General features: G+C 44.2%; 1 protein-coding gene across 1 annotated transcript; it reads right to left on the reverse strand.

Annotated features, from left to right (window-relative positions):
• Window positions 1–1,460: 1,460 nt before the first annotated feature.
• cnot4b (CCR4-NOT transcription complex, subunit 4b) lies at window positions 1,461–16,850 on the reverse strand. Its single transcript, XM_076154182.1, has 14 exons — window positions 16,605–16,850; window positions 13,032–13,220; window positions 12,341–12,528; window positions 12,019–12,216; window positions 11,041–11,127; window positions 10,857–10,958; window positions 10,405–10,530; window positions 10,088–10,212; window positions 9,773–9,976; window positions 9,436–9,493; window positions 8,795–9,050; window positions 7,982–8,614; window positions 4,737–4,952; window positions 1,461–4,062 (listed from the first exon to the last, which is right to left on the reverse strand). The coding sequence occupies exons 3-14, from the start codon at window positions 12,512–12,514 to the stop codon at window positions 3,779–3,781; spliced, it is 2,463 nt and encodes an 820-aa protein (XP_076010297.1). The 5' UTR covers window positions 12,515–12,528; window positions 13,032–13,220; window positions 16,605–16,850; the 3' UTR covers window positions 1,461–3,778.
• Between the last annotated feature and the right edge of the window lie 195 nt (window positions 16,851–17,045).

Raw genomic sequence — 17,045 nt, forward strand, 5'->3', positions numbered from 1 at the left:
AGCCATCTACCTTTTGACACCATGAGCTGTTGCTGATGACAGTTGACACCGAACCGTTGCCATGGTAATTGCTGGGATATTAAAGTCAGTATTGGAGGCCTAAGCCTACACATAATAGTGTCTTATATGCTCATTTTAAGAAGCGCCAGTTCATCCCATAGGAGAGGTTCATCTGCCAATTCAAGAACTGAGGCTGGATGAGAGCTTCAGGGGCTCTTTCAGATTGTGGACCACTTAGTTTTATCACCTGCTCGATTTAAGACGTTAAGCCCCCAGAAGAGCCTAGGCATGTGTCTCAGGTAAGCAAAGCTATTTATATAGCTATTTATATAACGGCTTATTTGAAGCCAGAAAGTTTCTTTTTCTTCCCACTAGCCTAGGTTTGGGATCGTTAACGTATAAATTATAAAGAGATGTGATTAACATATACAACACTGTGTCATTTAACGCTACAATCAACAAAGGCCATGTTTTGAAATAGACTACAAAGAGTACAATTTTGTTATAGTGTTAATTATTGCTATAATTAAATTGTCTACTGGCAAGGAAAGTGTATCAAAGCTCTTGTGGTTAGTAAATGTAGTCAGCAATATGGGGGTGGAGTAAAGACACGGGAGGCAGGAATGTCGTCTGAATGTGATGAATGTTAAGTCCTGTGATATATACTGATTTGGAATCACTGACAAATGTATTTCTTGATCCAGATCAGAGATATAACTCCTAGATTCCTTATAGTGGCACTGGAGGACAGGCTAATGTCCTCCACAGCTAGCTACATCATTAGATAATGCATTCCCAAGGTGTGTTGAAGTACAATAACTTCAGTTTAGTCTCAGTTAAGCAGGAGATTGTCGGTCATGGTTACGTACTGAACTGTGTGTCCACTTGGGATTGCGTGAACCATGTGAAGAGCAGAAACACAGATTACCAAAACAAAGACACACATACAAACGCCCTGCATCCCAGTGTGGACATTGCATCATAGATGAAACATAATCAGCCTTAAACGTCCACTGGCATGAAGAATCGCCAAAGCTCCTCCCCCTGAAATCTCCTCCCCCATGGATGCGTTTAACAATCGACTCACAAAGAAATGATCAACTACAACGGTCATTAATCTTGCCTTGGGTTCCTCTTCTCATTATAATTTTAAAGGCATTAATAACCTATTGTGTTTATTCTCATCATCAAATTAAACCAACAAAATGCCTAATGGTAAGAGATAGAGAGACAGAGAGAGAGAGAGAGAGACAGAGAGACAGAGAGACAGAGAGAGAGTCAGTGACAAACGCAGGTACATACAGATAAGTGCTTTGCTTTGCTAATCTTTATGAAGTGTCCAACGGTGAAATATCTGATTCATAACTGTAAGGTTGTTAACTCCAGAGAGCTCAAACTAGGAGTCATAAATAAAAGTGTAAGTGTAGGGCAGACACACAAAATAAGACACAAAGTCAGCATTCAGTAGAGAAATTGTTTCCTTTTATTTCTCTATGCTCTTCATTTTAGCTCCATGTAAAACCTCAGATTGGACGGATTCGGTCTCTTCATGGTGAGAATACTGAGGAGTACTGATAGCTGTCAGGACCGGAGTCAGGAGTTTTGGGAAAATGAAGGTAGAAGCTGTGTCCCTAATGTGAGTTTGAATTGCACTGAAGCACTTTGACCTCAACACACGGCCGCCAGATTCAACTGGCCTCATGAGAAACAATTCCATTTACTCTAATACTGTGATTAAGAGTGCTTTCTTCTGATTTTAAGGTTCGAAACCAATGAGAAAAACAAACCAACCCTAGGTGCTTCTCCTGTCTGAAGGTCCTACTGTACCTTCTCCTCTCCACACTGCAATGTTCACCTCTCATACCTCTTTTCCACGGGGATGGAGACAAATTGAGCCCCATTCAGTGATTCCGCAGCAAAAACAGTTCTCAGCTGAAAACATTTCCTGTGCTGGTTTTTTGGCAACTAAAAAATGTTCTGGTTTGGTTGGAGGGGGTTAATACATGAAACGGCGTTATGAAACAACCAGCAGCAGCAAGAAGCAGCATTTTCACAAGAGCGGGGAACAAAACAACGCGGTGGTCCTGTTGAAAGCACCAACACACTCCTGGCAAATTGGTGCAGTCAGGAGCTTGAAAATAAGTTGGAGACTTTGCAAAGAAAAGCACAGAGGGAATTCGGTTTCAGCTGGAGAAAGCCGGTGCAATAAACAGGCTCATGAATCTGGAGCACAGGAATTACATGAGGGGTTTCAGCAAAAGCGGTTCTGGAAGATGTAAAATAAAAGCAGGAGTGAGTTATGTGTTGCCCGAGGAACTGGTTTGTTGGTGAGGTTGTTTGCCATGAGTGGAAACACAGATCGGTTCCAAGAAGCAAGCCGAGCACCAGAACCACGTCGTTGAAAATGTGTTGAGGCTTTAAGCCGTCATAGAAATGTGGGACCGCAGCGGCGTGATGTCAGCTGACAACGAGCACCACATAGTGGCGCTTCCTGTGCTGAGAGCGTTAGAATGCAGAGCCTGTGTATCTTGCTTCACCCTCTGATACAGAGGTTTGACCAACACATCCTATGAATGTTTAAAGAGTTAACCCCTGTTTCTCCTCAAAACTCCTTTTACAATGCAAACTGTTCCTTCCACTTTCCAGCACTGCTAGATACATTCAGCCTCAGCAGGAAAGATTCTTTGAGTGTTTTTTCTTTGGCCAAGTACCTCAGCTGTGAGGTTCAAAGGTGTAAGGGACCTTAGGTGGAAGTTAGGTGCTTGTACTTCCATAGAGATGAAGTTCAAATTAAAACTGACCCAAACTCTACAGCATCCTGCACTAACGATCCTCCTCTGAGGTGAATTGTAAACACGATGTAGTTTCCCTCATTGTGGAGAACAGCAGTTTAGTTTAGCCTGAATTCAGTTGGTTGACATGGATTCTTGGATTCTTTCTATGCAAGAAAGCTACAAACGTTTTACAACTCCCCTTAAAGACAACAGGAGCCAAGATGTGGAGTTACAGTGTGGGAGATAACTTCAGAGTTCTTCACAAAATAGACCATTTAAAACCGTGTTGAACCAAATAGCCAATCAATGAGAAACTATTCTTCTTCTTGCTCCTACATTCTCCCTGCACTTCAGTTTGCAATCTTCGTCTCACCTCAAGAAGCTTGTTTTCCTTGCTGGCAATTACGGTCCACTTGGGTGTAAGATATATGGACACACACACACACAACACCTGCACCATCTAAATGACACTGACCAAGGCGGCTGGGTTTCTGTTTGTTGCTCCTTACTTCTGACTGGACTGTATGTGGGTTAGCGGTCTGCCATCTTTAAAGCCATGAGCATGAAATTCCTTTCTGATCAAGAACATTAAATTCCTGGTTTATAGGTTCAGAGCTTTGCCACAGGGGTTCAGAAAGCTTCTCTCATGGTCTCTGAACCCCCTGACCAACTGTAACCATTCCAAAGCATCTGTCACCACGGTTTTTAGATTATAATCATGTAGTTCCAAACACTTGGACGAAACTCTGTGATGATTCTTATCAACAAAGTGGGACCTGGTGCTGTTAAACAATTTTAGGAGGTGAGGCTGGGGTATCATGACAAGAGCAACTCCAACAATCAATCAGAAAACAGGGTTGGAAACAGAAGAGCTAAGAAGATGAGAAAGAAATAAAACAGTATTTTCTCCAATTATTTGTTAGTAATTATCTGTACCGCAGTCGGTTTGATCCGAGCATCTCTTCACAGTTGGAAGTGTTTGTGTGGGAGAACGTAGACAGTCACTAGTGACGGTTGACGGCGGCACTCTGCAGCAGGTCTGTCTGTGTCTGAGCTGGGGGTCTGAAGACAGTATGGAAACCTGGCGGAGGGGTGTGAAAAAGGTTGGTGGGGGCTGGGTAAGGCGCCCAGCTGGCTTTGGGTGGTAGCTGTGTCCCGAAGGGGGCGCTGTTTGAGGCAGAGATGGACGGTGGATCAATCTCTGTGAGTGCCTGAAGGGACTTGAGCCAGTGTGGAGGATTGTCATCCGGAACAGAGTCCAGACTGTTTCCACTGGAGGCTGGGATCCCTGCAGAGACACAAGTCACATTACAGAACAACCGTCAATGTAGAATAAGATGTGGTGGAAGGTTGTGTGTGAAGATGAAGGTTGAAACTGCATTCCCAATATGGCGGACATTGTGTTAAAGTAACCAGACCAGTAATTGTGTAACCTGGGGCAGAAGTAAAACATGTTGCTTAGGTTGCAGTGTGGGCTCAAAACATCTATCACATCTGTCCTCTACCTCTGGGTACATTTCAGACCCTGTGTATAACCTTAGACTGGATGAGTGCGAGACGAGCACAGGACTAGTTAGTTCGCGGACAACTTCCTCCCAGAAGTCTGTCTCGAGTTGGAGTCCAAGCTCTCCCTCCCAGGTGGCCCTAATTTTAGAGTTAGACCGGTGCCCTAGATCCAGAAGGCGGTGATAAATCTCAGAGATAGTTCCTCTTGGTGGAGTCCTGAACGTAAGCAGGTCCTCCCTCGTTGGTAGATGAGGAAGGGAATTTTTGAAAATTCTTCAAATCAAGGAAACATCAATAGCCTTTGTGATGCCACACTGGGGAGGAAGAGTCCAATACTGAGGGAGGGAACAGGTGGTTCTTGCGGATCGGCCCAACAGGAGATGTGTTCGCAACTTTAAAGTGTTTCCTAAATTGGTACCAAATCTTTCAGGTATCATTTGGGGTGGCGTGTCCTACCTGTGATGATGGCCGGGTCCATCCAGCTGGCTGGACCGTCCCAGCCGAAGTGTTGAGACCCAGAGCCCCCAGGCCCCCCTCTGTGGTTGATACTGGACGAAGAAGAGGATGAGTTGGGCTGTCCTCTGAAGTTGATGTTGATGTTTGGTAAGAGTGCTCTGAGGCCGTCCTGCCACTCCTTCACATTTGTACTCTCTCCAGTGCTGCTGCTGCTTTCTGCACACACACATCAAGACATGAAGTCAGTGACCATAGGACATCTACTAATTATGAGCTGAAACACAACACACAGGCCTAATACTTTATTTAAGATAGATATTAATTTAAGTTTGCTCTGCACTGAACAACAAAATAAAAGGTCAATCTGGGAGATTTCACTTCATTCCAATGTTTAACATTTAAAGATCCCCACTGTGAATTGATTAAAAAAATAACTTACAAGACATTTATGGACAAATATTAGTAAGAAGGAGATTATGTGAAGCGTATCATATTTAATTAAATGCCATATTGCTGCTGTCATGTCTTCCAGATGATCCATCCCAATAAAAGTTGAGTTATCGCCCTTTGCTTTCCTCTCTTTCTGCCCAATCAATCTGTGTTCAACCAGCACCATAAAGTTAAAACTCCAAAGCAAAAAAAAAAAAAAAGGCTGTTTCCTCCGCTGCAGCAGTGATTAATCACTTTCACCGTGTATTTGAATTAATCTCCATCCCCTCCTCCCACGTTTTCAGTAATACGGTCGTGATTAGGCATAAACAACACCGAGTAAACAGTGATACTCATTTAAAATCAGAACCTTTTGAGGGATCCTGGTAAAACAGACAAACACGGGTGGATCCAAGTAAAAGCAGAACCTCCTTGGCGGACGTTACGGTCATATGATGTGATCAGATGTCCTATCAAGCTTCCATGACAGGGATGAGAATGCAGTGAAGGCAGTAAAGCTCTGAATGTGAGGAGCCTAATTATTTAGAGGCCATGTTTTGTGTTTCAGCCCAGCAGCAGCAGCAGCAGTGTGTGTGGCTGTGCTGGGCTCGTTTGCAGCTCCGCCTAATGAGACGCTGCTGCCGACACCATGCAGGCCTCATGAGGAACACAGTCTTCCAGTTACCATGGCGCTATGAATACTAAATAACTAATTGACCGGATGATGGTGAGTCTACTTACTCATTAACCCCCGCAGCTAGTTTCTCCGAGGATGGATAAGAAGAAAACTAGGGACATGCTAGGAATTATCATTTTTTTGCAACTCATTTCAGGTGATTCCATTAATTGTATTGGGGTTATGATTAAATAAAGACACAGAACCAAAAACATGACTGACTAACTAACTTGTCTCCCGTGAGCAGTTCCCCATGATCCTGCCTCAGACCTCACCCAGCCTCCATTTATTTTAATCAGCCCTGTCAGACAGGAAGCATGGCTGCCATTAACATCATCACCTATGTTGCCATTTGCATCCACAGATAAACAAGTGCCGCCATGTTTAATTCATGAGAGAGAGAGAGAGAGAGAGAGATGGCTTTAAAATCAATTTCAACTAAGTTTTAAAATGCCATTACTCAAGAGGGAGGAATCATTTAGCTCAGAATTAGGCTCAGGACTTTTAGGATGAGATCAAATCGTCTTCTAGTACGGCCTCATCTTCCTCAACTGCTTTCATTTGACATCAAATAGCTTGTGTTTTGATTAGGATATCTTCATTAGAGTAATAACTAATCCCATAATAGCACGTTACAGATGCTGGACGATTCAAACATGAAAGAAGAAGCTACTAAGTAATTTCCTTTCTACTTCCAACACACCAATTGCTGTCAACTGATGCCACATACACCATTTTGATATGGCTCCATGTTTACAGCAGAAACATGGCTGGCTGTCTGACCTTTGCCTGACAATGAGTTGAGGTCAAGGAGAAGGCTGAATAAAGATGGAGGGGACCATGCTAAATTAAATCAGCATTGGTGGCTCTGCTGAGCCTGACAAAACAGCTGACAGCTGCTATTCCACCTCTCTCTGGTGTTAATAACCAGTGTAAACCTGAGTCTACAGGAGGTCAGGGACACTCAGAGCTGCTGGAGAAATGTAAAGGAATGAAAGAGACTCTCTAGCCAATTCCCAACCCCGCCCAAAGCTCACGAGGAAGACTAGGAAGAACTCCAGAGAAAACCTCTACTACTCTACCACTGTCAGACTGAGATCAGATCATAAACGTTGGTATCCTCCAAGGAACAGACCTAGATTATTTGATTTCAAGTCCATTTACTTATGTTCTTTGCACTTCCTCTTGTTGTTCTCTCAGTTCTAGATCTTTGCTTGTGTTGTATTCAAATCTCCTATGCAAGTGGCTTTGGATAAAAGCATCTGCCAAATGACTAAACGACTAAACGACTAAACGTAATGAGACTCCAGCTTGTGTGTTCACATCAACAAAGTTATTGTGGTCTCCAAAATGCTGCTGCTTGAGTTTATGGCCATGAAGTGCCGGCCGTAGCGTGTCTGCTGTGTTACTGCCCGGTCGTGCTAAAGTGTGCGACAAACAGCGCTCCCTGGCAGATTTGTATTGTCATAGGACTGCAACTCTTCACCAACAAGTTTCACCAACATGTGAACTTTGCAACCAGCAGAAACAACATAGTTTACACAAATGAAAGTCAGACTAGACAGAGCCTGGACTAAAGCCCCTATATTCCACTCAGTAATAGAAGCACTGGAGTGGAAACAGCGACTCTGTGATGCAGCGTCTGGCACTTTATTGACTCGGCTAACCAACCTCTTTTAAAACTACGGTGCTCACGGACTTTTACCCAGGTAACAAATAGACAGAGGGCAAGATGGCGCAAACAGCCCTAACTCACAATGGAGTCCGGGTGTGTCTCCGGATCATCTCTGAGGAGGACCGAGCCATGGACACTCCCCTTCTACTGTAAAAGTATCAAGCCAATCTGATCTTTCTGAGTTATGTGCACGGACACACACACACACACACACACACACACACACACACACACACACACACACACACACACACACACACACACACACACACACACACACACACACACACACACACACACACACACACACACACACACACACACACACACACACACACACACACACACACACACACACACACACACACACACACACACACACACACACACACACACTATATCCTCTTCCCCCCCAAAAGGAGGGGCGATAAGATGATTAATGGTGCAGATGTGATCCGGCCCTACCTGATATAGGAATTCCTCCCAGCCCAGTACTGCGATGACGCGGCAGCAAAGTCAAGTCCAGGAAGCCGCCTTGTGAGCTGGAGGCTGCTGGGTTGACTGTGTGATTCAAATGCCCCAAGTTACTACGTGAGGAGGGTGAGATACCATCCATCCATGACTGGTGGGAAGCTGAGGGTGATGACGATGACAAGGAAGAAGAGGTGGCGGTGGAGGAGTGGGAGGATACAGAAGACGAAGGATGACAGGGAAAGCTGAAGGAACTGTAGGCAGCATGGTGAGGGTGTTGATGCTGGGGGAATCGGTGGGTGGCATGTGGGTAGGACGTGGGAAGGAGGTGGCTCGGGGGTGGGAGGCCCTCTGGTGGGCTGAGTCCTTTGGTAGGCAGGGAACCGAGCAGGGTTCCGTGGGGCCTGTGGGGGAAGGAGTCAGGTGAGAGAGGAGAGCAGAAGCTGTCCTGAACAGAAAGCTCCGTCTCTATGAGGTCAGCCAGTGCCTTCCGGGTGATGTCGAAGGGGTCAAAGCCTAAGTCGTCCTCCTGCGGCTGCGGCGGCTGCTGCTGCTGCGGCTGCTCCCGAGTTGAGCCAAAACCGAATGCTGCCTGCCAGTCTGTGGACGATGACACTGGGATGGTTTCTGCACAAAGAAAGAGGGTCGGTCAAAAGGTTTGCAGGTTCCACAGAGCTTTTCACAGAATATGATGTCCCTTCCACCCATTCTTCATTTAATAAAGAAGGAAATCTGCCAAAGGTTCCACATTAAGTAATTCTTAAGCTTGGAGTATGAACAGTACCCATATATATATCCATCATATACCTGAGGTGAAGAGGCTCTGTGGCTCTGGTGCTGTGGGCCAGTCAGCGTTGCCGTGTGAAGAGTTGGGGAGGCCAGTTAGCCCACTGGGAACGGGGTTGGGGTGCCGGAAGTTACTATTGTCTGAGAAGAGAGACTGGGACTCTGCAGCAGCTCCCTCAAACGGTGAACGTGTCGTTTCTCCTGCAACACTGATGGGAACCACCAGGCCAGGTTTACTTAGACCAGGAGGGGGAGATGGAGAGTCACTACCTGGAAGCTGCAGGAGAGAAACATGGAGGTTATTATTCCATTTATGCTTTATTCAATCAGGAGTTTTATTCAGTACATAAACATGCACAGTAATACTTCAATTGCACCCTGGATTTAGGCAAGAAGTTTCATATAAACTCCACAATCAGATTGACTTCAGTTTACTATATGTAACAGACCTACATTATGTGAATATAAATCAATCTATTAAAGTATGTAAATGTTATTAAACAGGCTTCTATGGCCCCGAATGTATTTACTAACTTGGCAGACTCTTGGGCTCTAAATTGAGTAAAGGTTGAAGCATAAATTCAACTTTTAACACAATCCTGCCACTAGCTCTTATAAGAAAACTATCCTTGTTTGAAATTCTTGTTAAATCAGCTACTTACCAATTGTGAGGCTTCGCTGTTGCTTATACTTATGATGTCTGGCAGTTTGTAGCTGGGGCTGAAAAAATTAAAGGACAATGACATCACATACAGATTATTGAGGTTAAAACACATTAATATAAGGAGCTTAGAGTGGCTTAAAACCTGCACATGCACACACACACACACACACACGCAACAGTGAAAGAGTCACTGCACCAAAGTTCTTTCATCCATGAGTTATGTCATTTGGGTCTACAACTGTATGATCTCCCCAAGTTCATGTTTGTTAGCGACTGAGTTTGTCACGTGTCAAAGGCTTTTTATAACTTCAATCAAGTCAGTATGGGCAGATTACCTGGCAAGGTCACAGTTTGAGGATAAAGGGGACAGAGCTGGAACAGGACAATGGCTAAATTCGGGTTCAGGCCCCTCAGGGGTCATGTGTTCAGATTCTGAGCCATCCAACGGCGGACTCCTCCGGTGGTCTTGTGACAGACCATTGGCTGTTTTCCCTGACGCCAGTAATGATGGCCAGCCATCTTTACTGGAGCTGTTGGATCTATGAAGACATATAAGAGATGGCCAAGCAAGGAATGATAAGACATCAATCTAAAATCCCTAATTATCTAATGTTATCTAATGTTGATGTCGATGAAGTGGGGCAGCCTACCTTTGTAAAGAGTTGGATTTGCCCTTTGGTCTTTCCCCCGCCACACCTGAGCTCGGTAGAGACACAGGGTTGGATTTGTGGAGATCTTGTAATAACTTCTGCTCGTACTCTTGGTGCTTTCCTGCCTGTAAGTGGAAAATACAAACCTTAGCAGGAGCTGGAATACATGCATTCAGATGTGCCAACAAATGGGGTAAAATACAAATCCTTTAATGCGGTATAGGAAAACAAATTCAACAACAATATTCTACACCAGTTATTCTCAACCTGACCAAATAGGAACCAGAGGTCTACATTGTTACACAGGTTTATCTTACCTGCATCTCCTCTTTTGTAAAACTAGCAGCTTCATCCCCGAGCTCATGTAGATACATGCAGTCTGGTTTGGGGCACAGCATGCTCTTTAGAAAATGACTACAGTATTTTGTTGTTCCTAAAGAAGCCTGGAAAACACAAAACAAACGGCTGAATGATAGCTAAGAGCATTAACACAACTTATTTATTTTATTATATTATTTCCTTCCCACATGGATTTTTTCCATTTCGGTAATAAGGATGTGTATTGTCCCATTTTAGTAAAAAAAAAAACATTTGCCTGGTATTTAAATTCATACTTAATTGTGCAAAACTGCATATTTTTCTTCATACATTCTGTAAACAATACCACTCCATGGTCTACAGATGACCCAGAACTACACTGCTATGGTGAAACACATCACACCAGAGATTGTTCAGACTGAATACATGACTTCTATTCTTCAAAGCTTACCTTAAGTGTTCTGCCATCGACCACCACGTTGTTGACACACTGTATTGCTCTGAGGGCGTCTTCAGAACGAAGATAAGTGACATAGGCACTGGCACTCGGCCCCTGGAAAGAGGAAAAGGCAAACATTAAAAAAGAAGATCCATCTTTACAGCCGACTGTGACCGATAACTGCTGATCAGCTCACCTGTGAGCCAGCATATGCTGTGCTGTTGTTGATAACAACTTTGTGAATCTTCCCAAATTTCCCAAAATATTCTTGCCTCTTTAGAACCTGTTTGGAGAAAAGATCATTAATAAGTAAGAAAATGTGATTCTTGTGCTATTCAGTAAGGTTTTATTCCTCACAACACGTGATTCTGGAGTGGATAGCAAGGCTTAGTCGAAACAAACAACTCCTTCTATGGTAGGATTGTGAAATGTGACCAATCTGTTTGGCCAATCTGATGTGAATACCCCATCTAAGTATTCACAAAGTCTGGGTTTTACAAGTAAGTGCAGTATTACAATCAGTAAGATGCTATGGGAGGTGCTGCTCTTCGTAGGAGCGGACGTCCCTGCAAGGATCACAGCAAGAGCACAACCTATACGATCACAAAGGTGGAGAAGTGAAGTTCTAGAACGGCAGACGCATTTAGAACCCACTGGAGTGTCAGGCAAACCCGAAATAACCAGGAAGGACCAACATGGGTGAAGTGAAAGAGGCCAACATCAGCCTGAAGGAAGCGGAGAAACTGGCACTAAACAGTGCCAGGTGGTGAGCGAGTGTGTGTCTTATGTGCTGCAAGGCAAGGAAGAGGACGATGCAAGTGAGTGAGGAGCCTGTGTGTGTGTTCATTGAAGGAAGGAATGGAGGAAACCACTGCTCTCCATATAACACCACTGCTGTACAAGTCACATTTCCATAAGACCAAAAAGGATGTTACAAGCCTCCTGGAACAATGTTCTGTGGACAGATGAGACAAAAATAATGGATCTTTCTAGCGGAAACACCACAAACATCAAAACCTCAAGTTTGCTGTGAAACATGGAGTCACTGTGGTTTAAAGCTGCGTTTCTGCCTCTGGGTGTTGAGAGTTCAAAATCATTGCCGGAACAGTGAATTACAAATCATATAGTGGTGGAGTCATCAAATGTGTGTGTGTGTGTGTGTGTGTTCCATCACCTCAGGGTCAGCTAGCCTGTGAGCCAGCCCCACTACAAACACCAGGTTCCTCTGGACCACGCGGACGCTGGATAGTTGCTTGCGGTTCTCTGTGATCTTCTGCTTCTTCTCGTTCTGTTTCTGCTTCTTCTCGTTCTTTATCGTCTGCAGCTCCTCCTGTGTCAGCGGCTTGTACACCGCTGGGTCTTCTGGGTAAGGCTGCAGCAAAAACACACACACAGACGCAGAATCATAAATATGTCATGTTTAGTGAACAAATGAGAACACATAAGCAAACAAGTGTGCTTAACTAAACTGAATTAGGAGAAGACTGTAGTCTGACCTTCCTGCAGGCAGGACAGAGACCATTCTCATCTGTTCTGATGCGATGCCAACAAAAGCGGCAGATCTGGTATCCGCAGGTGCAGGGGAAGAAGTTGACGTCATCGATCTCAAGAGGTTCCATACACAGCGGGCACTCCATTGTGCCGTCCTTCACCGCAGGGCTCTGGGACATCCTACAAAACCACACTATCACACAGAACAACACAGAGCAGCTGTTAGAGGACACGGACAGGAGAGGCCTGGAATTCTAGTGAAAGCAGAAACGGTCACAACTGTTCAGCATTTTAAGTACAACTATAACAACTTAACATTCATGAAAGGTAACAAAACTCTCACGGCCCATTAAATGTAATAGACAAACACACACAGCCGTGCGCGCGTACACACACACACACACACACACACACACACACACACACACACACACACACACACACACACACACACACACACACACACACACACACACACACACACACACACACACACACACACACACACACACACACACACACACACACACACACACACACACACACACACACACACACCACTTTAGATAAACCAGTACACCCAAATAAAATCAAATACAGCACTGTCACTAAAACGAAAAAGGGCTTTATGATTGACAGGACAAGACATATTGTTGTATTAAAAACATGTATCTGAATAACTGAAAGTAATAATACCTTCCTGAGTGCGGACAGGGTGGGGTCAGCCTCAGCTTCTCTCTTTGAAGGGGAATCCAGACAGGCATCAGCAGCTCTTCAGCAGCCTCTCCACTCCTCCCTGGTACACGTGAAAGGTCATGGGTGCTTCCTCAGCACAGCGACGCTCTCTACAGGCTGGCTTCCCCGTTGCTAAATGTTTTGCAGATGCTATGAAACGAGTAAAAACAGTGTAAAGATCAGCATTCTCAACAATCATACACAGCTCCTGGATTTGCTGAAGACATCACTGAGCTTATACGCTCTCAGGTCTCCAAGCAAGCTAATGTTAACAATTACAACAGGTGATAAAGGACAGAAAAAGGAAGTTTTCAAAGCGCCCACAAAATCAAATTCAAAGAGGTCATCCACAAGAGTTCTCAGAATGCAGTCCTGTCATGCATCTCCTCAGTAAAGGGGCAAAGACACTATGCAGTAAATCCTCCTTCACAGGGAACTTCAGTTAACACATAACAGAACTGTACTGTTGCGAATGTCCCAGTCAAGAAGACAACCGTTGTGGAATTTTTATTCATTATGGATTAAAATATTCAGCAATGCTTCAAACATATTTCATCTGTCGTCCCGCCCCTGCAGCCGTGAGTCCAAGAGGAGACGTTTGAAAGATTGACTTGCATCCCTTGCATGCAGATTCCGCTCAGACCTGATCCACTTTGAGTAAGTAGTGTTTTAAAGCCTTATTTCTCATTAAATAAACTGCTGGGTGCCTCAAGTTGCTCACAAAAACATATTCCACAAATCCTACTGACTGTGTCATTGAAATTCAGAACTGGACAGCTCCCTTGATGTGGATTAATTGGTGACTCTGGCAAACTGGTAGGGATTATTCCGTGTATACGCTACCATGGTTACCAGGGGTGTTTCTGAATAACTGGTTAGCTTTGAACTATTATTACAAATTTAACCGGGCAAGAAAACATTTAACAGAATGTAATTATGTCACTACTTTTTAATACCAGCTTAGTTCCTGAAGTTATCATGCAAAGACAATTGTGCTCCCTTGTTGCACTCATTCTGTAATAAGTTCTTGTAAGAATGTGTATATAAAACAGTGAAATAACAGTCACTGACTTTATTCTACTTATATCCTCTTGGAAAAAAGGCTTCTGGATTTATTTCATTTAATAAACTGCCTCTGCTCCGGGCTTTTTATTGGAACAATGGAGCATTTTCAGAAAGAAACACAGAAACCTGCAAGAGAACCCAAAAGTTGTCATTACAGCTTTGTGTTGGACCCTTCATGGTTAAATAATTGTGTAGAATAGTCAGTATTTGCTGTATTTTGTTTGCTCCATCTGATCAAATAGATTTAATCAGTGGCGTTCACGCAGGAATCGGATTCTGAAATAAGAATCAGCAAGACCATCTCTCTGTCAAGACGTCTGTGCAAGCTGTATCCTCTCTCTTATCCTATCCCTGTGTCTGTTCAGCTGTTTATCCTGGGCTGCAACAGGCACCGTTCCCACAGAGTGCCTCTAAACTAAGCTGACACATTGTTCAGGGGTCTGGCGTATGAATAAGATGCTTTTATTTCATTTACATTTCTTTTTGCAATAAACAAATTAGGCAAATAATAGTAATGGGAGATGGGAGACAGGAAGAATGGCGTCATCGTAAATGATGTCACAGGTGTTAAAGACGTCATTGACACACACACACACACACACACACACTACTGAGAATCATGAAACATGTCACAGCACATGTTATGGGAGTGGCTTTTAAGTGAAGTCTCTATGGTTAACAGAGAAAGGGGCAGAAGAGGCCGGGGTTAGGAGGAAGATGTTCCGGGAGCGTCGGCAAGAAAAGGTAGAAAGTTTTAAAGGGCGGGGCAGGAGGGGGAGGCGGAGAATGAGGGTGGATTTGCTAACATTAACACCACTTGGCAGGGGGCAGGGTAAATAAATTCGGGGATTCACATGAAGACCACAGTTCACTGAGAAATGCTCTAAATAAAGAAACACAAACAAGAACTCGTAAGGCCAGACATCAGACTGGGGAGATGGAATGAAATGCATCAAAGCATTCTTAGGTTAGGGTATATTTATGTGAAGCTTTGTGGTTTTATAGTGTGTCAAATGAAAATAGCGAGCAGAGAAACAGAAAAACAACCCGTTTTGGATTTAGATTTGCAGCAAAATGGCAAAATGCATGAGAAAGGAATTTAGAGGAGACGCGGGCTCGTCAAAGAAGCCTGAGGAAACAAAGTTGGCAAAACAAATCTCAGTCTTTTGGACCCCACTGTGTGCACTCCAATTGGATTTTGAGCCACTGATGTATTTGGAATTAATCTGAAGTTAATTGGATTGTTATGGTGTCGTTATGTCATTTGGAATTGCGTAATCACAGTGATGTGGGTCACATGGGTACAGGCAGTGATAGATTCATAGCTAATTTAAGCACGTGTTCATCTGCATGGCTCTATCACACAGACGGTGAGTGGGATCTCCATTTTTGGGTTGTTCACTTTATATCGCCTTATAGTTTGGCTTGTTGTGATCCTTAACTTTGTATGTTTAAATCATCTGATCTTCAATATGAATACGAAGTCCATGGGAATAGTGGCAAGTAGTATCTATCCATCTACACACAGACCTGCAGAGTACCTACACACCCTACAGGGCTTTAAGAAGTCTTCCCTACCTAAGAGAACGTGTTTGTTACTGTTAAGATGTATTTAAGGGTTACATTTTGCACAAACAAATCCTATATAAAGTCTGCGTCTGAGTGACTGAGCCAGTTGAGCCTCCACAGCAGAGAGAAACATTAAAGTTTAGACACTGATTGTTTAAATCGTCATTAGTTGAAGCTTGTAGTACCTGTTGCATGTCAATATCTGTAGTTGGTGATATTGTGTAGCTTTACACAACCTACACTTTGTTGAGTCTATATGTACTCGGATGTTTTTAAACGTGACCAAATGTATCTATGAATTACAAATAGAGTGGGAGGAAATGTAACGTACACGTCATGTTTACAGGCGGCTGACACGGCCTCGGATTCTAGACAAACACGTATTATTTCAATAAAGTCGGATATTACAAGTTAATGCTTCTTGTTTTATAGATGGTTCATGAACGCCGCATTTCTGACCGACTAAGCTTTAAGCGGATATGCTAACCGGCTTGCCGCAACCCTGGAATGCCGCTAGCGCCTACCAGTCCCCCTTTCTGGCGTCTCTGAGGCGGGACAGCCACCGAGCTTCTCCTCCAGGTAGAACCAACAAGGTTCTGCGTTGCAAAACCCACAACTAATAAGAGTTACGACAAGACGGCTACAATTCCTTCACTACACAAACATATTGTTGGTAAGTTGTGTTCCTGACATGAAGGCTGTAGAGGAGAGGACTTTGAGCGGCCTGCCCTCCACCGGTGAAGCCCGACATCCGAAACACCGACCGGACATGACCGAAGCCGCCGGGACGACAGCTATGCGAGGCGGGCAGCGGGCAGATAAACGGGTCGAAGCTTTCAGTCATGTCATCCTCTGAAAGGATGGGTGGCTCTTTGGTTTACAACTCAGTGGGAGACTCACCGTGCCTATGGGTGGGGGGTTCCTCTCCGGGATGTGCAGGGAGAAGTCCGTCTGTGAGCCATGAACACCGACACACACAGTCACTGCTGCTGCTGATGTCTGTGGAACTCTCTCGCATCTACTTTTATGGAGACAAACGGCCCTTTTCTGTCCGTGTGTGAGGCTAAGGGCTACCTTCATACACCACAAACCACCATCTTACAGTGAAGCAAGCGAGAAGGGGCAAAAACACAACTCATAGAGTCTGCGCCAAAGGTTCGGATGTTGGGCGCTTAGCATTATGGGTATTGTAGTCCAAAGACAGGAGAACCACCGAAGGACACGAAACAACGACGTCACCAAAGGGTTGCTGGGTATTTAATGTGAAAATAAAGAAACAAAACGAAATAAATTACACGTCAACGTCTATTATTTGCCACTCCTTGTTTCACATTCATTGTT

This window comes from Genypterus blacodes, unplaced genomic scaffold (assembly GCF_046128005.1).
Source record: "Genypterus blacodes isolate CSIRO-AG114 ecotype Tasmania unplaced genomic scaffold, CSIRO-AGI_Gbla_v1 ptg000061l_1, whole genome shotgun sequence".
NCBI lineage: Eukaryota > Metazoa > Chordata > Actinopteri > Ophidiiformes > Ophidiidae > Genypterus > Genypterus blacodes.